Source organism: Chanodichthys erythropterus, chromosome 20 (assembly GCF_024489055.1).
Source record: "Chanodichthys erythropterus isolate Z2021 chromosome 20, ASM2448905v1, whole genome shotgun sequence".
In the NCBI taxonomy this organism is placed as follows: domain Eukaryota; kingdom Metazoa; phylum Chordata; class Actinopteri; order Cypriniformes; family Xenocyprididae; genus Chanodichthys; species Chanodichthys erythropterus.
In genome coordinates, this window is record NC_090240.1 from 18,624,469 (window position 1) to 18,651,829 (window position 27,361).

The window sequence follows — 27,361 nt, forward strand, 5'->3', positions numbered from 1 at the left end:
GGAAAAGAGCATTTTATCAGTATCATCAGACAAACATTGACAAGTGTCTTGCCACACTTCAAAAACAGGTTCTTCTGCATTACATTATTGTGGTGGAGGTGACAGCAGCTTAGGTGTGTTTTAAACTTCCTGTTTTCATTTCCTGTTTATGGGCTAACACATCCTCTTAAAGGGTTATTGAAAATGAAAATTCTGTCATTCATTACTCACCCTCATGTCGTTCCACACCTGTAAGACCTTCATTCATCTTCAGAACACAAATTAAGATCGTTTTGATGAAATCTGATGGCCTGCATTGACGGCAAGTTAATTTAGACTATCAAACGTCCAGAAAGCTTCTAAAAACATATTTAAAACAGTTAATATGACTACAGTGGTGCAAACTTAATATTATAAAGCAACAAGAATACTTTTTGTGTGCCAAAAAAACTAAATAACGACTTTATTCAACAATATCTAGTGATGGGCGATTTCAAAACACTGCTTCATGACGCTTTGAAGATTTACGAATCTTTTGTTTCGAATCAGTGGTTCGGAGCGTGTATCAAACTGCCAAAGTCACGTGAACTATTGAAATTTTAAAACATTTATGATGTAACGAAGCCTCGTTTACTGAAATCACGTGACTTTGGCGCTCTGAACCACTGATTCGAAACAAAAGATTCGTAAATCTTCAAAGCTTCATGAAGCAGTGTTTTGAAATTGACCATCACTTGATATTGTTGAATAAAGTCATTATATTTTTTGGTGCACAAAAAGTATTCTCGTCGTTTTGTAACTTTAAGGTTGAACCACTGTAGTCACATGGACTGTTTTAAATATGTCTTTAGTAGTTTTCTGGGTGTTTGAAAGTCTAAATTAACTTGCTCTCAATGGAGGCCTCACTGAGCCATCAGATTTCATCAAAAATATCTTAATTTGTGTTTCGAAGATGAACGAAGGTCTTATGGGTGTGGAACGGCATGAGGGTGAGTAATAAATTACATTATTTTCATTTTTGGGTGAACTAACCCTTTAAAATATGACTAAGGTCACCTGTATTCCTTCCACAAACTAGACAAAACTAGTTTAATGACACTGGTCTTCATCTACTATATATCTTTCAAAATATGAATAAACTGCAAAACTTTACCAGTTTAAGAGTAATTGCTTTTCTTTCTTTCTTTTTATCTCTTCCACTGTGTTCACAAGCTTATTCAATAAGAATGACATTTTGAAGAAGACAAAAGTGATAAATTAATGAACCCTTGATAAACATCAGTGTTAAACAATATGATGCAGAAAGGAAATACAAGAAAAATATGCATTTTGTGTAATGAATTTTATTGCACGTTTGGTATGTTTTACCAATGCAATTAAATGATTATATTGGCAGCCAGTGAGTGTTTTCAGATATGAAAGGTGGGTGGCAATGCAGCAACACAAAGACATGATCTGCGTATTATAAAAGCACCCATAGTGAGCACAGGATGCTCTCAGATTCCAAGCGCTGTCAGGGATCCTGAACTTCCGATCTTCTTAAACCTATTGGCTGCAGCAATGGCTATGTAGTTTTTCTGTACAAAGGAGAGAGGTGGAAAAGGAAGGAGAAAGAAAGTATTTAGTACCTTAAAACAGTGTTAAAGTGGTAAATCATAATGTGTCCTCAGCATTTCACCTTCCACATTCGTCTGGCCATATACTTCTTGAGGAGAACCTGTGACTTGAGCACGATGTTGCTGCTCTTGGCTTTCTCACTGATGTTGTTGAGCCATGGGTGTTTGAGACACTGTGTAGCACTCATACGACCACTGTAAAAAAAAAAAAAAAAAAGAGGAGATGTCTTCAGAAGACTTGGAATATATAACACAAGTTGTATGAAATGTTACTTTTATTGTGTTTTTTATGGTTCTTTTGCAGCTTGACTGCCATTAGTCACTGTACGCTTTCATTGTATGGACATTCTGTAAAGCATTCACACAAAACACAATTTTATGATTTTGGAGTAAGTTGACAATTTCACCTTCTTTCTCTGATAAGCAGGTTGGAGACGAAGTCCCGAGCCTCAGCAGACACATGCTCAAACGCATCCTCATCGAAGTACCTACACACATCCAACAGGGGGCGTTGTTTTACCACAAACTATATTTATTTTCCTTCTTAAAAGGTCTTTAGAGCTGTTTGTTACAGTCGGAGCCTTACGGAGACCTACATATGACACGCGGATAAATATATATCGTGGACATGAATTAAGAAGAATTTGTTCCCTCATATATGTTAAATAAACCCTTTTCACAGACTGTGATGACGCGTTTTTAACGGTCATCAATATCGTATCTTAAATACCGCAAAGTTTTTTATATTTTAATTAAAAAAAAAAAATATGTACATTTATAACACTATACTTAGTATTATATTACCGTTTTCATCAAATCACAGAAAACTAGTTAATGCTGCGGCTATGGAAGTGACGGTAAAAATGACATCTTTCTCTCTTCTGACTGCCGTTATCAATCACTCTCTATTTTTTCCCTCTTTTTGAAAGTTATGAAAACACTATTGTGTAGTTTTTCTTTTGCTATTTGTGCAAATGGAAACATAAAAAAATATATATATTTAACGAAGAAGTCTCTCTTTCACCGCTATAAAGGTTTAACGTTACCCAACTATAACGACTTTCGCTTCTGAGAAACCCGGAAATGTTAAAAGTGTCTATTGTATCCCACTACTTAAAGGGTTAGTTCACCCAAAAATGAAAAGTCTGTCATTAATTACTCATCCTCATGCGTTCCACACCCGTAAAGACCTTCGTTAATCTTCGGAACACAAATTAAGATATTTTTGATGAAATCTGATGGCTCCGTAAGGCCTGCTGCATAGACAGCAATGGTACTTCCTCTCTCAAGATCCATAAATGTACTAAAAACATATTTAAATCGGTTCATGTGAGTACAGTGGTTCAATATTAATATTATAAAGCGACGAGAATATTTTTGGTGCACCAAAAAAAACAAAATAACAACTTATAAAGTGATGGCCGATTTCAAAACACTGCTTCATGAAGCTTCGGAGCTTAAATTAATCAGCGTGTCGAATCATGATTCGGATTGCGTGTCAAACAGCCAACGGCTGAAATCACGTGACTTTGACGCTCCGAACCTCTGATTCGACACAAAAGATTCATAACGCTCCGAAGCTTCATGAAGCAGTGTTTTGAAATCGGCCATCACTAAATAAGTCGTTATTTTGTTTTTTTTGACGCACCAAAAATTTTCTCATCGCTTTATAATATTAATATTGAACCACTGTACTCACATGAATTGATTTAAATATGTTTTTAGTACATTAATGGATCTTGAGAGAGGAAATGTCATAGCTCACTATGAAGGCCTCACGGAGCCATCGGATTTCATCAAAGATATCTTAATTTGTGTTCCGAAGATGAACGAAGGTCTTACGGGTGTGGAACGACATGAGGGTGAGTAATTAATGACAGAATTTTTGGATGAACTAACCCTTGAAGTTGTTCACTCGTTTTAGTAAATCGTGGCCAGTTCTATTAATTATTTTCCTCATTTTGATTTAACGTAAAAGAGAATTAATTACAACTTGGCTATGATTTAGTAAAACGAAGTAACGGATTAGTAAAACGTGCTGACATTTAGTACCACAAGTTCTTAATTTGTGAACACGATATACATATTTTTCCCCGCATATCATGTTTCAGAGCTCCGTAGTACGTAGACTTTATGGTTTCAACATATATTTTTCTGCATTTGTGATTAGCTCATGTTGTGTTTTGTATAGAATTAATTTAATAGTGGCCTACCAGTTGCCCATAAGCACATTGTTGAGGGTCTGGCCGTCATCATCGCCCAGAAAAGGAGAGAGGCCACTTAAGCTACAACAACATAAATTGATTGTGATTGGTATTGTTTCTCCAGTTCAACAGTTCAGCTAACATGAAGCTAACAGGGTTGCACAAGTTTCTTTTTCTGTTTTAGAGACTACCCATTATACACCATATCTCTGGCATTGCTTTAATTAGATTAAGCAGTTGACTGAGTGACCCTGGATGCTATTTTACTGCCGTGTTTCATGTTTTTGGATTCACTCCCAGTCCCTTCACTGGACGTCACCATTGTTAGCCAATCTTTGTAACTAATGTTATTTAATCATTCCTTTTTAATGTGTTTATAATAGCTTAATGTGATTTACAGCATGTATGTGACGACTCCCAATGTCCACATATCTGTGGGGAAGGAGACAAAATCGAAGTTCACCACCTCTGGAGCCAAAAATTCAGGCGTTCCGAATGAAACTTTGAGCTTCTCTCGTGGTTTATATCTGAAGAGGGACAAGGAGAAAAGTCACTTGAACCATAAAAGTAAGCCTTGGCTATAATATTTGAACTCTCAGAGGATCAACACATTCAGAAATACACAGTGGTCATTGGAAAGGTATGTAAGGCAAATGTCATGCCAGCCAAAATGGCTGATGACAACAGTAAAATTGATTTGAACATGGGTAAACAATACAATAGTAGTGTAGAAGTATAAATCCTACCTCCTGGCAAGTCCAAAGTCAATAATTTTCACCTGATGGCTAGAGTGATTAACAAGAAGGATGTTCTCTGGCTGAAAAAAAGTGATCAGCTGTTTTGAAGATGTCAAAGAAAATAAACTATTTATGAAAGCTGGACTGTAAGTATGAGGACAGTTGTCATATGAAATATTGATACATCAGTAAAAAAAAAAAAAAAAGCCATAAATAATTTTAATACATAAAAGCAAAAAGAGGCTGCAGTTTGATAATCTAAATTAAAAAAAATGGTATTACAGAAATGATAAAATTGTTATTTGAAATATGCCTTTTTAAATCAAATTTCACTTTAATTCTAATTTATGTCTGTATTTTAATTGTCATTTTATATTATTTTTAAAAGTATGCATTGCATTTTCAATTTATCTATAGCTTTTTTTCTGTAGTATATTGCTATTTTATCAATTTCCCAATTTAATAACAATTTCCAGGTGAGCCAGGGGGCGGCACTCAATCTGCTGTCAATCAAATGTTACAAAAGTTGCCATTGGTCCTGGCTGTTTGCAGTTTAAGTAACTTTATTGACTGTACCAATTATTAAATTGTTGTTTTACTTTTAATATGTTTATTAATTAATTATTTTTGTAAACTTTTTTGATTACAATTTTATTGCAATAGATTATAATTTCTTCTTTTTATTACATGCCAAAGGGAAATAAAAAGTTTTAATAATATAACAACAAAAAGACCATAAGAGCAACAGTTGCCTTCTCCATGATGCAGAAAAGATGAGTCTCGTCTTAAATTTATCTGTGGTGCAGACAAGCGAAGTCTATTTATGTCTCACATTTCCCTTTGACATTCATCTCTACAATAGCAGTTACCATAAAGGCTTACGTTATAATCCCATCCTTTTTGCTTCATCTGTTACCTTGAGGTCCAGGTGAAGTACATACATCTGGTGCATGTACTGGACTCCCTCACAGATCTGTTTCACAAACACCATGGCATCCACCTCAGTCAGCAGACAGCTCTCATCCACGATTCTCTCGAACAACTCGCCTCCCTCCACACTGAATAAAAAAAGAGAGACGGAACGATCTCATGTCTCACTTTTGCCTCTTGTATTTTATTGCTTAATAAATTGGGATCTGGGTCTACTTACTACTCCAAAACCAGCACAACTTGATTCTTGACCTCAAAGGCTTCATAAAGTTGGAGTATGTTGGGGTGACTGAGCTGGTTCATGACCTGCAACTCATTCAGTGCCATGTCCTGCAAAACAACAGAAACAACCTTTAGATATCAAGTTCTTTTCTAATTCCATGAATAATTGATAATACAGATGCAGAATATGAACATTTCAAGACACAGCAAGACTAGAAAAGATATTTTCAAGCAACAGAATATGTTTGCTCATTCGGAACAGCTGAAAATACATGCTTTTGCTGATCTGAACTCAAAACAAAATCTACCAACCACAAACTTTTGAACATTAGTGTAACTATCTACATACTTAAACTATAATTTTTGAAGGAAAAATGACACAGAGGCAAAGTAAGTGAATAATGATATAAAAGAATTTTCCACATCTTTATAAAACGGTTAGTTCCTGTCCTTAATTCTGATTGGTCAATAGCTGTGTTTTATTCACGATTAAACACAGCTATGACCGCTTCACCCAACGGTTCTGTGTATCACTACACAACACCCTTAGCAACCACTCTTAGCACCGTAAACCCTATGTTCTCGATTGATATTGTTCATTGAAGCTTATTTTATTATGTAGAAGAATATCGTGAGAAAGAGATCGAGTGAGCGAGTTTATTACCTGCATTCAGATTAAGCATTTTCCTTCAGGTCAGTCCTATGTTCATGATAAAAATCTGTTTTAATGTCCGATGTATTATCTTGTCCTTTTTACAGTTAAGGGGGTTTTCCATGACTGACCGTCGCTAGTCAAAGCATTTGTCAGTTGCGTCTTGTTCCGTGTTCACAACAATTCAGTCTTTTCAATGTAAAAGTCTTCGCCACTGACTGACACACTCATAAAGACAGTATTTGCCGCCATCTAATAGCGTAATAAAGTAACTTTTGTTGCTGTTCACGGTCAGGGACTATTTTTTCCTGCGGAAGGAAGGCTTTAGTGAAAGTTTACTACATGAAAGTTGGATTGATACATATTTTTGGTTTTAATATTTGTATTGTGTGGTAACCGTTCTATAAAAGCAATAAGGTACTCGAGGCTAGTGCTGTATCGTGAATATGTCACGGCTTCGTGCCTAACAACGCCCTTCACCCGTGACTTATTCGTGATACAGCAACCTCTCATACCTTATTAAGTTACTTGCATAAAGTTCTGTCACAGTTGTAAATCTCTAAGTCATTTAGTTTGTTTCTCAAATAACCTCTAATTTATTATAGTACTGTTATGTTGGTAAAAGTTTATATTTTGGTAGTGACTGACAAAATACTAGTTTTAAAAAAATATATATATTTTAATGCACTAATTAATATGCAAATGCTGTCATTTATATTTGTGAAGCATTAAAAACATACACACAGATCTGGTCTACTTACCCTTTCTCTGGCATTTCTTGTGTTGATGATTTTAGCGGCAAGCCTCATCCCTGTCTTCGTCTCAGTACATTTGTGCACCTTGCCAAAACGACCACTGATGATTTGATATGATGGTTAATACATTTCAAAGATAATGTTGACTGATTACTGCGACATTTTGCTAACAAAATAAATGTAGAATAACCCAGAAGCAGTTACTGTAGCAGAAATGCTAGCTTTCAGCTCACCCTCCCAGCACTTCTCTGGTGTGGATACTAAAGGTATCACAGGGTGGAGGGTTAGACTTCAGCGACACAACCCGGTGAGCGAAAGGGGCAGGCTGAGGTGAAACATCATCTGAAAAGAGCCAAAAGGACACTATTTTAAGTGTTTATTCAGACAACAATCTTTCAGTCTGTCTACTTCATTGGGAATCTTGGGTCAGAGATCACTATGAGATGTTAATGGTGTTGATATCTGATCTATAATGCTCTTCATGTTGGGTTGGAGTAGGAACAGCTGCAGGAGAGTAGATGACACATTAATGTGCCAGGGACAAAGGATTATCATATTCTAGATGCTTCAGATTTCTAAGGTCAGGCTATACTAGAGGACTTGCTGTCACCTCTTTAACCTTTGAAAACAAATTTACACAACTGTCATTTTGTGGTTGTTATTCTGTCCTCTTCTGATAACCGTTTACCGACATTGTCAATTACAAATATCCTTTAACTTCAATTTCTCACAGAACAAATGTTAAAAACAAATATATAAACAAATGTTACCTACCTATAACTTTAAAACACGTTTTATAAGGAATATTGCTCTTCGTCTGTACTGGATTCTTGTCTGTAGCTGGACTTATTTTAATCTGGATTCCACCTGATACGGCGTTTGCTGCTCCGACTGCTTCAGTCGCTTTCTTAGCCAGTGGTGCCGTTACCACATGGACCAATTCTGCCTTTCCTCCAGTGTCCTGTAATCTGTATAAGAACAACTTTTAAAATTAATGGTTTTATCATTTGGTTTTATGTCACTTTAATCAGCTCAACAACTGCTGAAAAAGTGATAAATTGCACTTTAAATTGTTGGACAAGCAATGCATCCACTGCTTGTTTTACCTCTGTAGAGAGTTAGGGCAGCTGTGCACTTGTCTAAGGGAGGAAGCCTCTTTGGTTGCTGTGGTAACATTCAAACCCACTGGTTTTGGTGGTTTGTGGCTTGGCGGAAACAATGTTGCATCTTGTGACGTTGTCGTTTTTGTTGTAGGTGTATTTACTGATGATTTTCCAGAACTCTGCGCAGTTGCTGCAGGAAGAACCAGACTTGTTTTGGGAAATTTTTGGGTTTGTGTTGAATCTCTAGGGGCTTCTGTTAAAGTCAGCTTGGGAGGATTGTTGGGTACCAGTGAAGGAGGCTTTGCTGGAGCAACCACTCCAGTTGTTTTTGGTATGGTATGATTTGGTAGGGTTACATTCACTGTTTCATTATGCTTTGGTCCGATTGTGTTGGGCAAAACAGCTGTCGTCACAGAAACAGATGCTGATGTCATCTTGGGTGCTTTAGTTTTTGTCAGTGTCACTTTCCTGTCATCTTGGGCTTCTGCTTTTGGTGGAGCAACACCAGAAATCCTCTGGGTCACCGTTGAAGCAGCAATGACTGGTATCAGGATATCACTCTGGTTCTTATTTTCAGGCTTATTCATTTTCTGTGTTTGCTCATGATGTTGAGATAGGTCACAATGTAAGGTTACACTTGCGGTAGATTCTCTTGTTCTTTTGATTTGCAATTTAGGTTCAAGCTGAACTTTGACCTCTGTTGAATCTTTTTTAGCTTGATTATCCTCTTTTCTCATCCCATTGTTTTCATTGACTTCTAGCAAAGTACCTGCACAAACACACAGAATAAACAATTTAAAGACACATTCACACCAAGGACGATAACGATATATTATATAGTATAAAAGATAGAAGAACTATAACAGAATACTATTACAGTAACGATTTAAAGGAACGATATCATTGGAATCACTTTCAGAAAAAAAAAAAGGGAAAAAAAATCACGTGATGAATGATAAAAACATTTACAGCCAATCAGAATCCATCCTGCTTTAAAGAGAAAAACAAAACTACAGCTTGCACAGATAACAAACAAAGTTATTGACCGCTGGTGTGGATGCTAATATAGTTATAGTTTAAAGTTATCATTCTTGGTGTGAAAAGTAAGGTCTAAAGTCTTACAAACTCACTTTTTTTGGTACAAAATATCCCAAATAAATATATAAACAAAACGTAATCCATAGAATATTCTTTAAAACATTCAAAGCAAATATCTCACAATATTTTTACCTTATAACCCCCACTTTTATTTTTTGTATAGCTTTTTAATGGGGATCATGCGCAACAAACTTCCACATCGCTTCCGGTTCAGGACTTTTGTATGTGTCTCATTAAATATAAAGCAATTTTACTCAAGTTACTCGCTAGATACTGTCAAAGAAGCGAGCAAAGGTGAACATAACCGATGTCTATCGCATATGAAGATTGATATCTAAAAGTTTTTTTTGCGTTTTTTTTCTCACTAACATTTAGATATAATAAAATGCCAACAATACCGTTCATACCGCTGTTAACGCCTTCTCTGACCGGTTTTCCTGTTTGTTTATGTGCCGTTCGGCATTAATCCCATTACTGTTTGTTCTTTGGTCAAGTGATTTATGGGTCTCCTTGTCATTCTGTAGTTCATAAATAGTTAATATGCTAATAAGCCCATCATTTCCAAACAACTGCTGCCCAGCATAATAACGTAGTTTATTGTAGTACCTTTCTCTGATGGTATATTAAAGGCATGGGGCACCATTTTGTTGTTTCTGTCTAAGCAAACATAGACTTCCTCCTGTCAAAAGAGAAAAAAAGGTTTACAAACAGATATAAAGTACATGGTAAATGTCATGTTGATTAATGCAGTAAGAGTTAATGGAACAGTTTATATAAGCAGTTCTGGCTCTTGTCCTTCTTTCCACTGACCGCAGAGGTTCGAACAGGCAGGGATTTCCGTCTCTGTAGAGCCACTAAAGGCACAGACACTCTCTCACACTGTCTGTCCTCCAGACCTTTCATATTTAAGGAACATAACAGAAAACCTTTTTTTAACAAAAGTGTTTAAACACCCATGCACTTATAAATCTGAATGTCATTGCATTCTGGTTCCCATACCATGTGCCAGGTCCTCCAGGGCTGTTCTCATCTCCAAGACTTTCCTTTCAAGAGAATCCAGGAGTCTGGTCTGAGCTGACAGCTGGCTGGTCACAGCCTCCTGCAGATTGTTGTGCTGGATGCAAGTCGCACACATTGGGCAACTTCTCCCTGAGCTCAGGAGGAGCTGCTCCACTTTAAACCGCAGGTCATCAACCTTGGCCTCCAGGGCTGTGGGATTGGACGGAGGCACAGGGCATTTCATAGAGCCCTTGACAGACATGGAATGAAGGATGTGCTAGAGGGAGAGAAAAATATACAGGTATTAAAAGACAAAAAGTACTTTTGAGGTCAAAGTTGCAATTAGGCCTACATATTTTACTCCAAGCTTTTAATAGAAACCCTGCTGAAATAGGTCCTCTTAAACCAGACTAATTTGGTTTACTGGTCCTAGCTGGTCTCCCAGCTAAAGAGAGCATAAAACCCCTTTAAAAACAGCCAAATGACCAGACTGAGGCAAAGAGACCAAGGCCCGGTTTCACAGACAGGGCTTAGCCTAAACCAGGATTAGGCCTTAGTTCAATGAGGATATTTAAAGGGTTAGTTCACCCAAAAATGAAAATTCAGTCGTCAATTACTCACCCTCATGCCGTTCCACACCAGTAAGACCTTCGTTAATCTTCGGAACACAAATTAAGATATTTTTGTTGAAATCCGATGGCTCCGTGAGGCCTCCATAGGGAGCAATGACATTTCCTCTCTCCAGATCCATAAATGTACTAAAAACATATTTAAATTGGTTCATGTGAGTACAGTGGTTCAATATTAATATTATAAAGCGATGAGAATATTTTTGGTGCGCCAAAAAAAAAAAACCAACATAACGACTTTTAAAGTGATGGCTGATTTCAAAACACTGCTTCAGGAAGCATCGGAGCACAAATGAATCAGTGTATCAAATCAGCGGTTCGGAGCGCTAAAGTCACGTGATTTCAGCCGTTGGCAGTTTGACACACGATCTGAATCATGATTCGATACACCGATTCATTTGTGCTCCGAAGCTTCATGAAGCAGTGTTTTGAAATCGGCCATCACTTTATAAGTCGTTATTTTGTTTTTTTGGCGCACCAAAAATATTCTCGTCGCTTTATTATATTAATATTGAACCACTGTACTCACATGAACCAATTTAAATATTTTTTAGTACCTTTATGGATCTTGAGAGAGGAAATGTCAATGCTCCCTATGGAGGCCTCACGGAGCCATCGGATTTCAACTAAAATATGTTAATTTGTGTTCCGAAGATGAACGAAGGTCTTACGGGTGAGGAACGGCATGAGGGTGAGTAATAAATGACATTATTTTCATTTTTGGGTGAACTAACCCTTTAAGTAACTTTTATAAACTTACGCTAGAAAAAAAAGTGAATCTTGAGACAAAACAATGACACTGACATTTTGAGATATGTCAGTACAAGTTGTTTTCAGTTAAAACACCTCAAACATGCATTTTAGTCAAGGACTAGCTTTAGCCTCGTCTGTGAAACCGGGGGTAGAAATATTCCATGTAGTTACAAAAGTGATACAATAATAAAAAAAAAAAAAAAAAAAACTGCATAAAAAGTATAGCTTTTCAAGCTCAGAGTAACTGACTGAATTTACAATCATAACATCTTCACAATAATATCTCTTACACCCACCTGCTAAGATGTTTGTCCAGAATGAGAAGCCCAGCATAAAGTACATATGCTTTCCACCAAAGGTTTGGACAGATTGATCTCTGGTGTGTACCAGCCTGTCAAGATTCCTCTTTTATCTCCGCTCCATGGCCACCTCACCAGAAATAGGCAGACCAGAGAAGGGGGGGCTCACAAACAGTAAACTGATAATAGAGGCACGCAGAGCTGGCCCAGGGGACGGGGGCACAAAGTCTTTCCAAGACAAAGGGTACAGACAGCAATGCATGAGTTGAACTAATGCGAGACACGTACCTCTAACATTCAACCATGCAATGCTGGCAGTCATGTAACTTTAATGCAATAAAAAGCTGTGCCCTTTATAAAATTAACATTTAAATTATATATCACAAGAAAATTAAAACTTTGTATGAGAAGTAATTAGTAATGTGACAACTAGAAAGTGGAAGAATTAAGAACATGACTCAACTATTCATGAATTAAAGGGTTTATTCACCCAAAAATGAAAATGTCATTACTTACCCTCATGTCATTCTACACCCGTAAGACCTTCGTTCATCTTCAGAACACAAATTAAAGGTATTTTTGATGAAATCCGATGCCTCAGTGGACCGCTCTAGATCCATAAAGGTACTAAAACATTTTTAAATCAGTTCATGTGAGATCAGTGGTTCTACCTTAATATTATAAAGCTACGAGATTACTTTTTGTGTGCCAAAAAAACCTAAAATACAACTTTTTAACCATCTCGTGATGGTCGATTTCAAAATACTGCTTCGGAATGTTATGAATCTTGTTTCGAATTAGTGATTCGGATCTCCTATCAAACAGTTTTGATTCGTAAAGCTCTGAAGCAGTGTTTTGAAATCAGCCATCACAAGATATTGAAGAGTAATTATTTTATTTTTTTTGGCACACAGAAAGTATTCTCGTCACTTTATAATATTAAGGTAAAACCACTGAACTGTTTTAAATATGTTTTTAGTACCTTTAGGGACCTTGAGAGATTCAGTGGCTTTCCTCTCAATAGAGGCCTAATTGAGCCTTCAGATTTCATCAAAAATATCTTGTGTTCCGAAGATGAACAAAGGTCTTAGGGGTGTAGTATGAGGGTGAGTAATTAATGAGTTGTCATTTTTGGGTAATCTAACCCCTTTGATAAAATAAAAATTTCATACATAAGAAATTGATCTAGAAGAATCGCATGTTCATTTACCTTCAGTTAGTTAGGACCAATAACAGATTTATGATTGACTATTGATATTCTGCTATTGAGCAGGTGACTTGAATTGAGCAAAGACTGCTTCTGTAGAAATGTCCCATCTGTGGTAATTGTGATCAAATGTCTACCATTTCATTGAATTCAGCCACTGCAGTCATTAACGACACACATTTGTACACTAAAGTCTCTTTATTGCAAGATAAAGAAAGCAGCTAAACAGGACAGGGAAAAAAAACAAAAAAACAATCTGCATATACAGGAAAGGTTAAGAAGTTTAGCTGGGGCAGGCATCAAACCCAACTGTAAAATTGTTTTAATTGACCACAAAAGGCTTAATGCATCAGCCACACAGATAAAAACTACTCTAAATATTCATAAAGACATCAAAGAGTGATATAAAACAAGAAATATCAAAATATATCAAGAGAAATATGTACAATTAAGTCAAATGTAACTGTGTTACGCATTTACATGCGGAAACGATCTGAAAAGTTTGGAGACTGGGGCACCGTGAGGGACACATCACTCTTTTTCAGCTCTATCGGCTTGTAGCGTCTGATTGGCTGAGCCTTTCGCACCTTTTGAGAAAAAAAAAATATATATATATTTGCAATGTCAAACAATAGGAACTGACCTACTCATTGTACATAAAGAAAACTTAGAACAAATAATTTGTATGACTTAAAGGGATAGTTCACTCAAAAATTAAAAATGTCATTTTTTTTTGCCCTCATGGTGTCCCACACATGTATGAATTTTTTTTTTGGAACACAAAAGAGTCTACAGAATGTAACCAGGTAACCAGAGAGTTGATGTAGCCATCGACTTTCACAGTATTTTTTCCCCTACTATACAAGCCAATGGCTACCATCAAATGTCTGGTTATCAACTTAATTAAAATCTTGTGTGTTCATCAGAAGAAAGAAATTCATACAGGTTTGGAACAACTTGAGGGTGAGTAAATGACAATTAAAATTTTTCGGTGAACTATCCCTTTAAGATTTGAATTTCCAGCTTCTGTTTTAAGACCATTCATTCTAAAATCTTACCTGTTCCTGCCGTAGCCTTGCAATCTCCTCCTTTTCCTGCTCCTCTCGTACTCTAGCCTGCTCCTCCTCCATGCGAGCCCTCAGCGCCTCCTTCTCGCTCATCTCCTTTTCGAACTCTAGCCGTTCCTTGGCTCTCCTCTCCGTCGCCAACTGGAAGCCCTCCGGAACTGCAGAATTAGTAGTATTGGCTTGAGAAAGTGCCAAAGATGAACAAAGACCAGGTGAAGTGGTCAGGTAGAGGTGAGAGCAGTGATGGCAGCGGTGAAATTTGGAAGGAAGCGAGAGTTGTTTTTGGAGTTAACTGTGCATTTCAACATCAAAAATCACACAGAGCCAACAAGCCCAAGGGAAATTCAGACTGGAGACAGTACAACAGGGTGGAAAGATCACAAAAACCATCCACCACATAAAACACAGCATACCCAAGATGGAACGATTCTCTTTCTTCGGGACAAATGGCTCTTTGTGCACTACACTGTTTGGCCGTGCCTTAAAACATGCTGCTTCAGCCTGACGTTTCAACTCTTCTTTCATCTGGGAAAAGATTTTAAATGAAATTAACCAGTTAAAATACTTTCTTCCACTGGCAAATATGCAAACAAATGCCAAGCCAACACATTGGATGCGAGTGGTCCAGTAGAACGTAACATTCAACCATGGAAGATGAAGAGAAATGGTTCAAAAGAAGATCTAACCATCTGTTCCCAGCGTTCTCCCTTTGCCGCTCCTCGTTCATCAACCATCAGCTTGAAAGGAGCAGGTTTGGTGGGCTCTGCTACCTTTTTCTCAGGGAGGTGCACTTCATCGAATTTAGGAAGGGGTTGGGCCTTGAAATGTGGCACCTGAAAGATTTGGCGAGGCAGTGCATTTAGGCACGATTCAAATTATGAAAGTCTTTGTCGTCAATAAGACACTTAGCTTCAGAAAGAAAATACCTCTTCATTTCTCAGTTCTTCCATTTTCTTCTCCTTCATGACCCTTCGTTCACGCTCACGTTCCTCAAATGAGAAAGGGCACATTTCTACCTGGCTCTTGACTGGTGGTTTGGGCTGGAAGGGCAGGAAGTGGGGCACTGCAAGTGCCTTAATAGGAGCAGGAGGCTTTTCCTGGAGGTGCAAAGAAATTAGTTGATGAGACTTAAATATCAATTTCATCATTAAAAAAAAAGATTAAAAGTTACCTCTTCTTTTTTCTTTTCAATTCTCACACGGTTTTTAAGAGCAAACGCAGGTGATTCTGGAACGGTTGGATTTAGAACTTTCTTTTCTGGAACACCCTTTAAGAATTAAAACAGGAACAATGGAATTAAAAAAAAAAAATTTGGCAAATCATGCTCAAGAGTTACAGGGATTGTTACCAACCACAACTTCCTCCAGAATTCGGGTTGGTAATGGTCTGGGATGGAATGTGTGATCCTCTTTTTCCTCAGGCTTCTTACAGGCCTGCCTCTCCTGAAGTCGCTTCTCAATCTCCAGCTGGAAGCCTTCAGGCTTGGTAACTTCTTTAGTAGCAGGCTTTTTTGGAACCAGAGCTCCCTCTAAAATCTTTCTGTTAAGTTCTAGAGCTTTGAACTTAAACCTAAAGTGACAGAAGGAAAGTTTGAAAACGTTTACTTTTGCAACTTAAAAATGAAGCATTATTGAACAAAAGTTTGTGCAAAATATGAGCAAAGCCTACTGCTGCAGTTTTTCTGCTTCCTCAGCCTCAATCTCTGCAGTGCTTTTCACCATCGTGGGACGATGTCTCTGGCGAGTCAATAGCTGTGGCGTTTTGGGGTGTGTGATTTTTGGCTTGTCTGTCTTCACTGGTGATGGTCCTGCAAATTAAACAGGCAAAATTAGTCAAAAAAAAAAGCGAATGAATGATTTAGTAAACAAAATATAACAGTATAATAAAATGATAATTATGTATCCATTTCATGGCGGAAAGTCATATGGGTTTGGAACTACACGAGGACAAACAATGGTTTAGCATCAAATCAGAATGCAATACTAAAAATATTCAAAGCCACCAGAAATGAAAGCAGACACCTCTCTCCTGGCTCTGCCGACTGCGCAGGTGATAGCGGGTGGGTGTGCGTTTCTGGAACTGCTCAATCTGTTGGGCCATCGGTACGTAGGCTCCTGCCTCGTCATGCTTCCTCTTGCCTCTGGAGAGGTTGAAGGGTTTGGGAATGGTTGTTCCCTTAGGAGCCTTCAACTACAGAGTGACGACAGCATTCATCAAGCAACTTAAAAAAAAAAACAAACAACAACATCCAACATATCATTCAGACCCATCCTAGTGATGGAACTCACAGGGGAAGATGGGTGCTTGCGGAGCTGAGAGGTGAAGTTAATCTCCTTGTACGAGTGATCGTCTGCAGAGCCTACATCCGTGTGGCTCTTGATCCTGCTATCAGAGCGGAAGTTGAACTCTTTGGGAATGGTCGTGGACAGCACTTGCTTCTTAGGAGGATGACCTTTGAAAAGATACAAAAGATGCAAAATTATAAAGGCAGTATTTCAATACATTTAGTAGATCTATTAAGTTTTGCCAGTAACTCACTTCCTGCCAGTGCAGCCCTATAGCTGGCCTCATTCTTACGGCGCTGTTCTGCCACCTCTTTCTGCAGAGCCTCGATGCGCTCCAGCTCTTGCTGCTCTGTGCTTTTGTGTCTGAAGTTCAAAGATAACATACACAGTTTAAGTATAAAAAAAAAAAAAAAAAAAAAAAGGTAAATTACTTTGAAAATTTTAAAATCATCCGACATGACAACTAAGGCGAGCTCCAGTTCCTTACCAATACAAAAATCTAAGGTACAATACTGTAGAACGGATTTTTTTTCCTGTGATGGCAAAGCTAAATGTTCAGCAGCCATTAGTCCAGTGTCACATGATCCTTCAGAAATCCTCAAGAAACATTATAAAATGTTGAAAACAGTTGTGCTGCTTAATTTAAATTGTGGAAACCTCAATACTCTTTCAGGATTTTTGATTAATAGAAAATTGAAAAGAACAGCATTATTTTGAAAAGGAATCTTTTGTAATAATTTTTAAATGTCTTTCACTTTCGAACAATTTAATGAATCTAAAAAGCATTCACTTCTTAAAAAAAACAAAACAAAAAAAAAAACAATGTAGTTTGACTTTGCTAGCTGTACACTAATAAGATTCCCACTCACTGTGTAGTGTTGGAGGCAGAAGCAGTATCTGAGGTCTTTGAGGTCATGGCTGGTTTGCTCCTCAGTCGGACACTGCTCCTTGCACCACTGCGTCGCACAGTTCTGGATGTTGAGCTTCTATAATAGAGAGGAAACAAAACAACTGTAAAACGACAATCATCACTTTCGAGTAACACCCCACATTCCCCGGTGATTCACCAGTGACGTCTACTAAATCCCCACATGGTGCCTTCCACATCTTTAACAAACATTTCTCAGTTTAGTTTTACCTTCGCCGCTGATCAAAAAATCTCCTTGCAGTGGCAGTTGGTACAACTCTATACAGCGAGACAAAGCGACTAATTGAGCACTCTGTAATATATTAAAACAGGATCCAAATATTAGGAAAACGTACCTTCTTTTCTTCACAACAGGGGGTGTTGTAATAGCTGTAGGCTTTTCATTTCTTGGCACGGGCCGTTTGGACACTCTGCAGGAAGAAGAAAAGTCAACCAATAGTGTTAGAATAAAAATTATTGCAGTGCAGTTTCTGCACAAGGCTGGAAGGTATAAAACGAAAAACTGGCGTTTGGAGCAAAAAAATATCCGGTTCCGATTTATGGCTGGTCAAATGATGCATCTCTTTACCTGCGTGGCTGAGCAGGGACAGACTTCTGGGCCTGGCCAGGAGCTGCTGTAGTTTTGCCGTTCCCCCATGATGTAACTATGTTAGATGGGACCTCTGTAGGGGTGTTTTCTGTGACATCTGAAGCAGAGCGGATGTTAAGAATAGACATGCAAAATGAACATCTTTTTTCAAATGGTTTCTAAAGGCCTGTTCACACCAAGGACAATAACTAAATTAATAATCATTCTAATTCTATGAGAGTAGGGAAGTGCACACCACAAATACAACGACAGATGAAATCACTTTCAGAATTATTTTCCCCAGCTGATAAACATGGACAGCCAATCAGAATCCACCTAATTGTAAAGCGCTTGAGCATTTAGGACAGGCAACAAAACTTAAGTTCACACTTATAATAAACAGAACACCATCATGTATTGGTGTGGATGATAATTTAATCATTATAGTTATTCTTGGAGTAAACAGGCCTCAAGTATGTAAACTTGATTCTGCCATGGAATAAAATAAATAAATAAATGGGGGAATTGCTACTCATAATTCCACAAATACAAAGTTTTTTGAATTTCTTTCTTCATTTGAACACAAAAAGATGATGTTTTGAAGAATATGGGTAACCAAACAGTTGACGGACCCCAATTGACTTCCATAGTATTTCCCCCCATTATATGGAAGTCAATGACCGACATTGTTCAAAATATCTTCTTTTGTGTTCAGCTGAAGAAAGAAATTCATACAGATTTGGAACAACAAGAGAGTGAGTAAATGACAGATTTTTCTTTTTTGGGTGAACTATCCCTTTGAGATTTCTAAGTGAACAAAGCATTTTTTCCCCAACCTGAGCTTGTCGTCTCTACTTGTTTGACCATGGGTGATACCAAAGCTCTGGGCCGGTCAGTATTACGGGCTTCATCAAAAGGATTTGCAGTCCGTAAAGGGGTGGTGAGCTGTTCCATAGTGCCGCTTGTAGGAGCCGCCTTCAATTCTAAAATTAAAACAAAGACAGTTTTACTAGTTTACTCAGCTTTTGATTTCATGAGGTCCTTTCAGTGGACATGTGGTATACAAATATTTCATATAAAAAGTCCTAATATTTCTAATATACCAAACCGGTATTCACAACATGGAAAAATATTGCTGAATATGTTCAGCAGGTCAAGGTTTTTTGACAAATTTCTAAAATTTAAACAATATATCACGAAGGGAACAAGTATTTAAAGAAAAATATACATATTATATACATATAAAGAATGAAAAGCCTTACCAAACCACTGGTCAGCATTATCCTGAGGGTCCAGAGCAAAATCATCTATAGACTCTATAACATGAGAAGGGGCATCCCATGTGTATGCATCAGCAGAGCCCCCTTCCATATTCACACTGGGAATCTCCTGCAAAATCGTATATTTACACAGTTAAACTGCATCTATAATAATATTGTGCTTAAAAAGGGCATGAAGAAGAAGAAGAACAGCACTTCCTGCAGAGTGGCGCAAAATGGCAGTTAATGGCTAATCTCAGACCCAAGGCCCAGCCCGTAATAACAGCACTCACTGTATCGAGCAGTTTTGAATATAATATGTACATTATATGAATATTATAAGTCATCTTAAAATGACAGACTGGCACTTCACACTATAATCTGAGAACCCGTTCTGACGAAAGATAAGTAATGAGAGATACAAACGTATAAGCACGAACAAAGGGTAAATTAAAACAAATGCAGTCTAAATAATACTCACATAAGTTAAGATCACAATAATCAACTGAATAGATCATATTTGGATTAATTCGTTCAATTACATCAAACAGAAGCTTCGTTTTCTACGATTACGGCCCAAAACGACCGCGTCAACTTAATCTTCACAAACGCAGCAGTCGTGTCAAAGAAAACACCACACTGTATAAAAATCTCTAAACACTTACAGTTCAAATTAGTGCCTCCTGTCGCAACCTGAACGGCTGAAAAATATACAATAAAAAGTTTAAACAACAGACGACTCGTATCCTCCAGCCACAAACAACCCGACGCGAATGCTAGTTTGAATGTTGGTGCCGTTAGAACTGAGTTTACGAATCAGCCAATCAGAGTGCTTAACGCGGCGCGTCTCATTTCCTATTAGCTCCCCGTTTGTGACGTTTTAGAGTGTAATAACCACGTGACTAGCTGAGGCGCACTCTCTCGCTAGACAGAGAACAGCATAAAGGGACATTTAAAAACAGATTGAAGTGTTTTTACATCTGTAATTGTTTTCATATAGAGATTATTACTTATACACCAGCAGTTTTCTAGTGGTAAAGTCTTTTACTATTCTACAAAGCGGTGTTTTTGTGATGACTTGCTATTAAACAACATCGGTAACACTTTACAATAACAGTAGTTAATGCATTAACTAGCACAAACTAACACTATTTATTAACTTTTGTTAATGTTAGTTAATAAAATGTTCATGTTAGTTCACATTGCATTATTAATTAATGTTAACACATTTAACCTTTCAATTTTTTTAATTATGTTGAGATTAACATTAAAAGCTGTGATTGTTCATTGTTAGTTCATATTAACTAAAGTTATGTTACCAAATTAAACCTTAATTTAAAGTGTAACCCCAAAAAACATCAAACCAAAAAAGATTTTTCCCCTACATTTAATCTTAATTCCCAATATTCATTCATTTCCAAAAACAAAGCACAAACTCGTATCAGGATTCCAGCTTTAATGCTATCAGTGCAAATTAATCTTCAAAACAAAGTGAATGTGTACAGAGAATAATGCATGTCAAAAATACTAACAAAATACAGTACAATAAGGCTTGACGGTACATGCCAAAACACTTTTAATGCCAGTAGTTGTCAAGTTACTGCAAATAAAAAATAATCATAGTGACATTAGCAATAAAATGGACAAGGCAATAAAAAAAATGACGAGGCAATAAAACAGATGCACATGTTATGAGCAATACACTCCTTTGTAGTGAATCAGATCTTCTGGATCATCACCTGGAATTTACCTAAGAACAAACAAGGTGCAGAGGATGGATGGATAGAGGGAGACAAGTAAGAAACAATTAGTTGATGTTACAATTAATTAGAACTTATAATATGATAAGCATGGAAGCCCGTTTCCACCACTAAATATTATAAAAACAATAATTGTGACTTTTTATCTCAGAATTCTGACTTTTTTTCTCACAATTGTGTTATAAATTCAGAATTGCAAGATATAAACTCACAATTACGTGATATAAAGTCACAATTCTGACTTTTTTCCCCGCAATTCTGACTTTATAACTCGCAATTGTGAGAAAGTCACAATTCTGAGATATGAACTCACAATTGCGAGAAAAAAAGACTCAATTGTGAGTTTTTCCATCTCAGAATTCTGACTTTTTTTTTCTCGCAATTAACTGACGGATGGTTTTTCTGTCTGTAACAATTCCGGACATCCAGCATTTCTGGTGCATCCAACGATAGCTGTGCTGCCGTCCTGATATCTGAAGCTGTTGGTGTATAAAATGTGCCACTTCAGCTTCTTCGTTTGTTTTATTGCGCCTCCACCACAACTGATTCTTATTATTATTACTATTATATTGTTATTATTGTGTAATCGCAACACATTTGCTCAAAACTTGTCAAATTAATTAGTGTATCCATTCTGTTAAAAAACAACTTTTATTCACCAAATACTTCCACTGTAATTTGCAGAATTGCATGATTCTACCCTTGAATGCCCCCTATTATGGAGCCACCAGACTTGGGTTACAAAGTTCATACAAAGTGGCGTTGATGAAACATGATAGGTATTGGTGTTTTAGTATTAAGCCCACTAGATGGCAGTAAAAGCATTTTTTTTTCCTTCTTAAAATGCTGAACTCATGTACAAGGTTAGTCTGTGAAAACATTCATATTCAATCAGAAGGCTCTGGCTTATGAATTCTGCATAATGTTCTCTCTAATGTCCAGAGACTAATCTTTATGTTATGTGTGTCCTCCAGTACAAATCAAAATTTCTTTATTGGTAAATCCACGCTGAAAATAATTCCATTTTATGTAGAATAAAAACGAAGTGGCAATCCTGATGGCCATTTGCAATGAAAGGAAATGCAAACAAAATAAGAACTGCGAGAAATAAAGTTTCACACAATTGTGAGTTCATATCTCCCAATTCTGACTTAATATCACGCAATTGCGAGTTTATGTCTCAGAATTGTGACTTTATAATTTGCAATTGTGAGAAAAAAAGTCAGAATTCTGAGATAAAAAGTCACAATTACTGTTTTTATTTTTTATTTAGTGGCAAAAATGACTTTATAATATATAATTTGTTCCTTACAGGCAGGCATGACCGACACTTCCGCTGTGACTATACTTTTCACACCAAGGTTTGAAAGTGCTCCTCGGACCAATCCACAGGTGAAAGCTAAAAACTGCAGACATAAAAAAAATGAGAATCACAGAGAAACACAGATTATCTTATATACACACACTACCGTTCAAAAGTTTGGGGTCAGTAAGATTTTTTTAATGTTTTAAAAGAAGTATCTTCTGCTCACCAAGACTGCATTTATTTGATTAAAAATACAAACAAAAACAGTTATATTGTGAAATATTATTCCAGTTTAAAACAGCTGTTTTCTATGTCATTATACAGTAAAGTGTCATTTATTCCTGTGATGGTAAAACTGAATTTTCAGCATCATTACTCCAGTCTTCAGTGTCACATGATCCTTCAGAAATCATTCTAATATGATGATTTGTTCCTCAAGAAACATTTATGATTATTATCAATGTTGAAAACAGTTGTGTACATTTTTTTTTTCAAAATTCTTCGATGAATAGAAAGTTCAAAAGAACAGCATTTATTTAAAATAGAATATTTTCTAACATTATAATTGTCTTTACTGTAACTTTTGATCAGTTTAACTCCTCCTTGATGAATAAAAGTATTGATTAATTTTATTTCTATCCCCCAAAAATAAAATTAAAATTCTTACTGACCCCAAACTTTTGAACGGTACTGTATAATGCTACAAAAATGCTGTTCTTTTGAACTCTCTATTTATCATAACATCATGAAATAAAAATGTAAATAACTGTTTTCAACATTGATAATAATCATAAATGTTTCTTGACCATCAAATCATCATATTAGAATGATTTCTGAAGGATCATGTGACACTGAAGACTAGAGTAATGATGCTGAATATTCAGCTTTGATCACAGGAATAAATTACACTTTACTGTATATTGACATAGAAAACAGCTGTTTTAAACTGGAATAATATTTCACAATATTACTGTTTTTGTTTGTATTTTTAATCAAATAAATGCAGGCTTGGTTATTGCGTTTATTGAGGTTGTTTGTGTTTATACCTTCGGCGCATGTTCCAGATACTGTTTGCCAGCAGACAGTTGGGTCAGCAGACGGAACTTGTTATCTTGTAGCACATAAATACCCTACAAACAATTTTTCATGTCATGTTATTCAATAAATATACTCATTGAGCTTTATGAATTGACATAACAATGGTGTTTTGGTTACAAAAAAACGGCTGGACTTCCATTATATTGTGCACACCTGGTGGTTCGTTCTCAGGTTGTCAATCTGCTTCTTAAAAACACTGGTCCAAAAATCTTTGCAGATGAACTTCATGACATCAAGCTCATCTTTGAAACGCGGTGTGTCTTTGGTAAACCTGCAAACAGAAATGATGTCTGTTTAGACAGTTTTCAAGAAAAAATGGCTATTTTATTCTAATACTAACTAAACAATCTATTACATTTCCAAGAACTGATTGAAAACAACACATTTACTTGTTCAGAGTTAAATTCTGGATATTCCAGTGACAATCTGCACTAGATCAAATCAAACAAAACAACAGATAGGATGTCAACAGATGATCTGCTTGACTTATGAATAGGATTTATGGATGTAAACATCTGTTATGATACCTCTCAATAAGTCCTTGTCCCACACGAAAACCCATGTTCTCAAGTTTAGAAACACACCGTCCATTCTCCTGTGCACAGAAGTGTATTGTACATTAATTCAACATGCAACATTCCCTCAATATTTGCTTTATTGTTGTTCTTGTTCTATTATGTTATTCTACTTTTCAGTGACAGTGTTTTCAGTATATCTCCAACTCTTACCGATTCTCCAGTTTCTGCACAGTTGACATACTGAATAATTTCACTGTGAAGGAACTGAAAGAGAGCCTCGTCTGCCATCTCAAGCCAGTTCAGCCAAAGCCGGACTGAAACTGACAGGCGACAAACAACAGCCGTCCGACCCAAACTGACTACAGGTATAAATCAGCTGCTACTTCAGGAAACAGACGCCATTCATTGTGCGAATATATCAATTAAATTAAAATATTTCGCCAGTGTATTCGACTGCTTATGGCTGCTTATTAGTAATAAGGTCCTTCTTCACGTCTGTTCCACTTCCTGTTTGGCTGAGAATTAGCTGCCCTTGTATGTGCCTGAAAGTGAAAATGTTTTTCTCTCGTTTTTTTTTTAAATAAAAGCAGAAATGAAGTGTGAAAAAGTGGTGCAGTGACAAACAACCGATAGAATTTATGTAATCAACGCCTTGCTTGTTATTGCTAAACTGAGGGTTCTGAACACAATGTAGTACCCGCGTTTTTTCAGTATAAATGTTAACGCTGTATATATATATAATGTATAAAACTGTAAACGAATAACGTCTTTATTTACAATTATTGTCATCTAAGTTTCGGTATTTTTTATGAAATCATTAAAAATGTTTAATTAGCCTATCGTATTTTGCCCAATGTAAAGCAAACATGATAGTATTGCTTACAAATATAAACTGATGCAAAAACTTGAGAAAATGAGATCTAGGCAGTCCAGCAATGAGATTAAATTTGAATCAGGAATAACAAATTTATTAATTAAAAATTATAGACAAACAAATTCATTAAGTAATTAATAGTTAATAATAAAATGTAGAGTATTGTAAAATCCAGAGTATTGTATCTAATAGATGAAGATCAGAATATACAGAAAGAAGGAACAAAATTAAGACATTTGCAGAATGGAATGAGAGATAGAAGAGAAGCAGAAGAGCAAAGGAAAAAGCTAAACTATCAAAGACCCAGTCCATTTTATACCATAAGCATATGGAAATTTACATCCCACTCAAACTTATGTTTTGTTCTAATGAGAAAAGGTCAAATTATTTATCCATTATGTCAGACTAGTCAAGTGTCAAATTAGATATAGGGGTTGTTTTGACCCCCTTAAGGGAATTTTGCAAATCTTACATTGTCATATGTAAGCAGAAATAATAACAGACATATTTTGATTTAAAAAGTACAAGATCAAATGAGCAACTAATTCTGAAAACACCATCGCTTCTGCAGTACTTGGCAGGCATCCAGTATCTAACCACAAACGTGTCAACATGACCCGTCACATTGGAACACTTTAAGGAACTGAATATAGCAAGCATACATACTCTTAAATATAAAATAAGAATAGACATAAGGGTACAATAGAAAGTAAATACTTGAAAATATGATGAGGATTAATATGGAGTAGGGAATATATGAAATCATAAGCCATAAATGATTAACATAAACTATGAATAAAATGCATGAATATGAATATCGACCATTTTGGATCCACCAAACCTAAATACAAATGAAGTTGTCACACACACTGAAAGTTCAGTGGCCTTGTTAAAAATTAGTATTATTGTTTTACCAACAGTCAATAATGAGTGAAACACACCAGAAACTCAAGTTCTACAAGATGCTTTATTTCTTAATTCATCCTTAACATTGTTTCACGCACCGTCATCTCTCACTCATTCACTTTTGCTTTCAGAATGTTTATGAAAACAGTCCTTGAAACACAAAAATGCCAATGCTTGGAATTTTAAAGATGTAAAACACCTGTTTACTCCAGCTAAACAGCCATTGAAACTTTACATTTCTCACTAAAGGTACAGTACAGCTGTGCACAGTGTGCATCTCACTGAGGTAGATCAGTCTGAGTCTAAACATCACAGTTGAGTTGAGGTCAATTCCATTTCAGTTCAGCCAAAGGAAAAGAAAATGCCATGGGCATGATTTGTGATGAAGAAAATGGGAGGAACAGACGGATCTCATAAAATTAGGTGGCATAAACAAAATGGAGTTGACAACAACATATACCAACACAGTTACCTTACAGGTCACTGGTGCATGTAACACTGAGCCTAAAAAATAGACAGTGAAGCAGTGCTAAAATGTCATTCAAATTGACACATTTTTCTGACAATGCTCCTGGTTTTGCATGGAGAGATACATGAAGTGCTTCAGCAATAACAGGGTAGATCTTCTTATTCTGTCTGAAACTCCAGAATCCAGGCAAAACATTTGGGAAAACTTGTGAGAATCATGTGTAAAACAAGTACAACCAATTATTTGCCCTTTTTACAGTGATATGCAGGGCATATATGATCACTTCCTGTTTATTACTAAACAAACAAAAAAAAGTTTATATTTTAGTTTTATATTTTACTTAGTTCCCATATTGGGAATTTGTCAGGATAATTTTAAACAAATGTTCACTTATTATGATTTTCAATTCCAGAATAAACAATACTTTTTTTTTTTTTTTGCATTTTGCATACAAAATACTCTGGAATGAACAGAGAGAGATGGGGATTTACAGGAGATGTGTCTCCACTCTTAAGTGTGATTCCTTTCATAAGCATTAAGGATGTGAACACAACAGCACCTAAAAACTTTCACCTAAAGTCTAAATTCAACACAAGCTAATTAATTAAATGCTAATTAATCACCTGACTAAAATTTTCATAACTAAAACCATTGAGCATTCTATAAAAAAAAAAAAAAAAAAAAAAATCAATGAGATAACGTTCTTCACGCAACTGCCGCAAGGTTTTGCTTCATTTCTTGTCAAATGGTCGAATCCTTTTCATGACAAGAGTTCAGCTTAGAGAGGTAGGTTTTTTGTGACCGTGAGCTGAGAGGTTCATCTAAGACCACAGTTCAACTTGACACTCGTGGTGCGGTCACATTAGTGAATTTTCTGCAAACTTTCACAGGCGAAGAATTTAATTTGTCAATAGTGAAGATGCATGAAGCGGCGATTACGGCAAATATGCATGGAAAAAATCTTTCGCCCTCATGAGAAATCTCCACATGGATTCCAGTTGAAATGACAGTATTTCGTCAGCGAAAATTCAGAGCAACGAAAAATGTGACCGCACCTTTAATCATAGAAGTGCCGTTGAAAAAAAAAAAAAAAAAGTGCTTCATTTTACAACGGAGAACACTGTAATAGCATTATTTTCC

The 27,361-nt window shown here is 36.4% G+C and overlaps 3 protein-coding genes across 6 annotated transcripts; all 3 read right to left on the reverse strand.

The window, feature by feature from the left end:
* Window positions 1–1,308: 1,308 nt before the first annotated feature.
* Window positions 1,309–12,097, reverse strand: mylk2 (myosin light chain kinase 2). The gene is made up of 16 exons (XM_067372222.1): window positions 11,974–12,097; window positions 10,296–10,572; window positions 10,107–10,192; window positions 9,903–9,975; window positions 8,202–8,967; window positions 7,870–8,063; window positions 7,329–7,437; window positions 7,102–7,195; window positions 5,687–5,796; window positions 5,453–5,594; window positions 4,546–4,616; window positions 4,198–4,326; window positions 3,809–3,880; window positions 2,003–2,083; window positions 1,658–1,790; window positions 1,309–1,556 (listed from the first exon to the last, which is right to left on the reverse strand). The coding sequence occupies exons 2-16, from the start codon at window positions 10,555–10,557 to the stop codon at window positions 1,476–1,478; spliced, it is 2,403 nt and encodes an 800-aa protein (XP_067228323.1). The 5' UTR covers window positions 10,558–10,572; window positions 11,974–12,097; the 3' UTR covers window positions 1,309–1,475.
* A 1,285-nt stretch (window positions 12,098–13,382) lies between these two features.
* On the reverse strand, window positions 13,383–20,081 carry tpx2 (TPX2 microtubule nucleation factor). 3 transcript variants are annotated; one of them, XM_067371464.1, is made up of 18 exons: window positions 19,956–20,081; window positions 19,294–19,420; window positions 18,868–19,014; window positions 18,032–18,149; window positions 17,799–17,873; window positions 17,674–17,721; window positions 17,405–17,521; window positions 16,789–16,898; window positions 16,539–16,702; window positions 16,272–16,440; window positions 15,919–16,057; window positions 15,603–15,819; window positions 15,422–15,517; window positions 15,177–15,347; window positions 14,937–15,083; window positions 14,664–14,775; window positions 14,242–14,429; window positions 13,383–13,770 (listed from the first exon to the last, which is right to left on the reverse strand). In XM_067371464.1, exons 2-18 carry the CDS (start codon window positions 19,400–19,402, stop codon window positions 13,660–13,662), a joined length of 2,238 nt encoding a protein of 745 aa, XP_067227565.1. In that variant the 5' UTR covers window positions 19,403–19,420; window positions 19,956–20,081; the 3' UTR covers window positions 13,383–13,659. The 3 variants fall into 3 exon arrangements, with proteins under 3 accessions (XP_067227565.1, XP_067227566.1, XP_067227567.1); XM_067371465.1 differs by lacking the exon at window positions 19,956–20,081 and adding an exon at window positions 19,772–19,882; XM_067371466.1 differs by lacking the exon at window positions 17,674–17,721.
* A 656-nt stretch (window positions 20,082–20,737) lies between these two features.
* On the reverse strand, window positions 20,738–24,474 carry trappc6b (trafficking protein particle complex subunit 6B). 2 transcript variants are annotated; one of them, XM_067371504.1, is made up of 7 exons: window positions 24,183–24,474; window positions 23,982–24,049; window positions 23,844–23,885; window positions 23,608–23,725; window positions 23,403–23,486; window positions 22,363–22,456; window positions 20,738–21,040 (listed from the first exon to the last, which is right to left on the reverse strand). In XM_067371504.1, exons 1-7 carry the CDS (start codon window positions 24,258–24,260, stop codon window positions 21,009–21,011), a joined length of 516 nt encoding a protein of 171 aa, XP_067227605.1. In that variant the 5' UTR covers window positions 24,261–24,474; the 3' UTR covers window positions 20,738–21,008. The 2 variants fall into 2 exon arrangements, with proteins under 2 accessions (XP_067227605.1, XP_067227606.1); XM_067371505.1 differs by lacking the exon at window positions 23,844–23,885.
* Window positions 24,475–27,361: the final 2,887 nt, after the last annotated feature.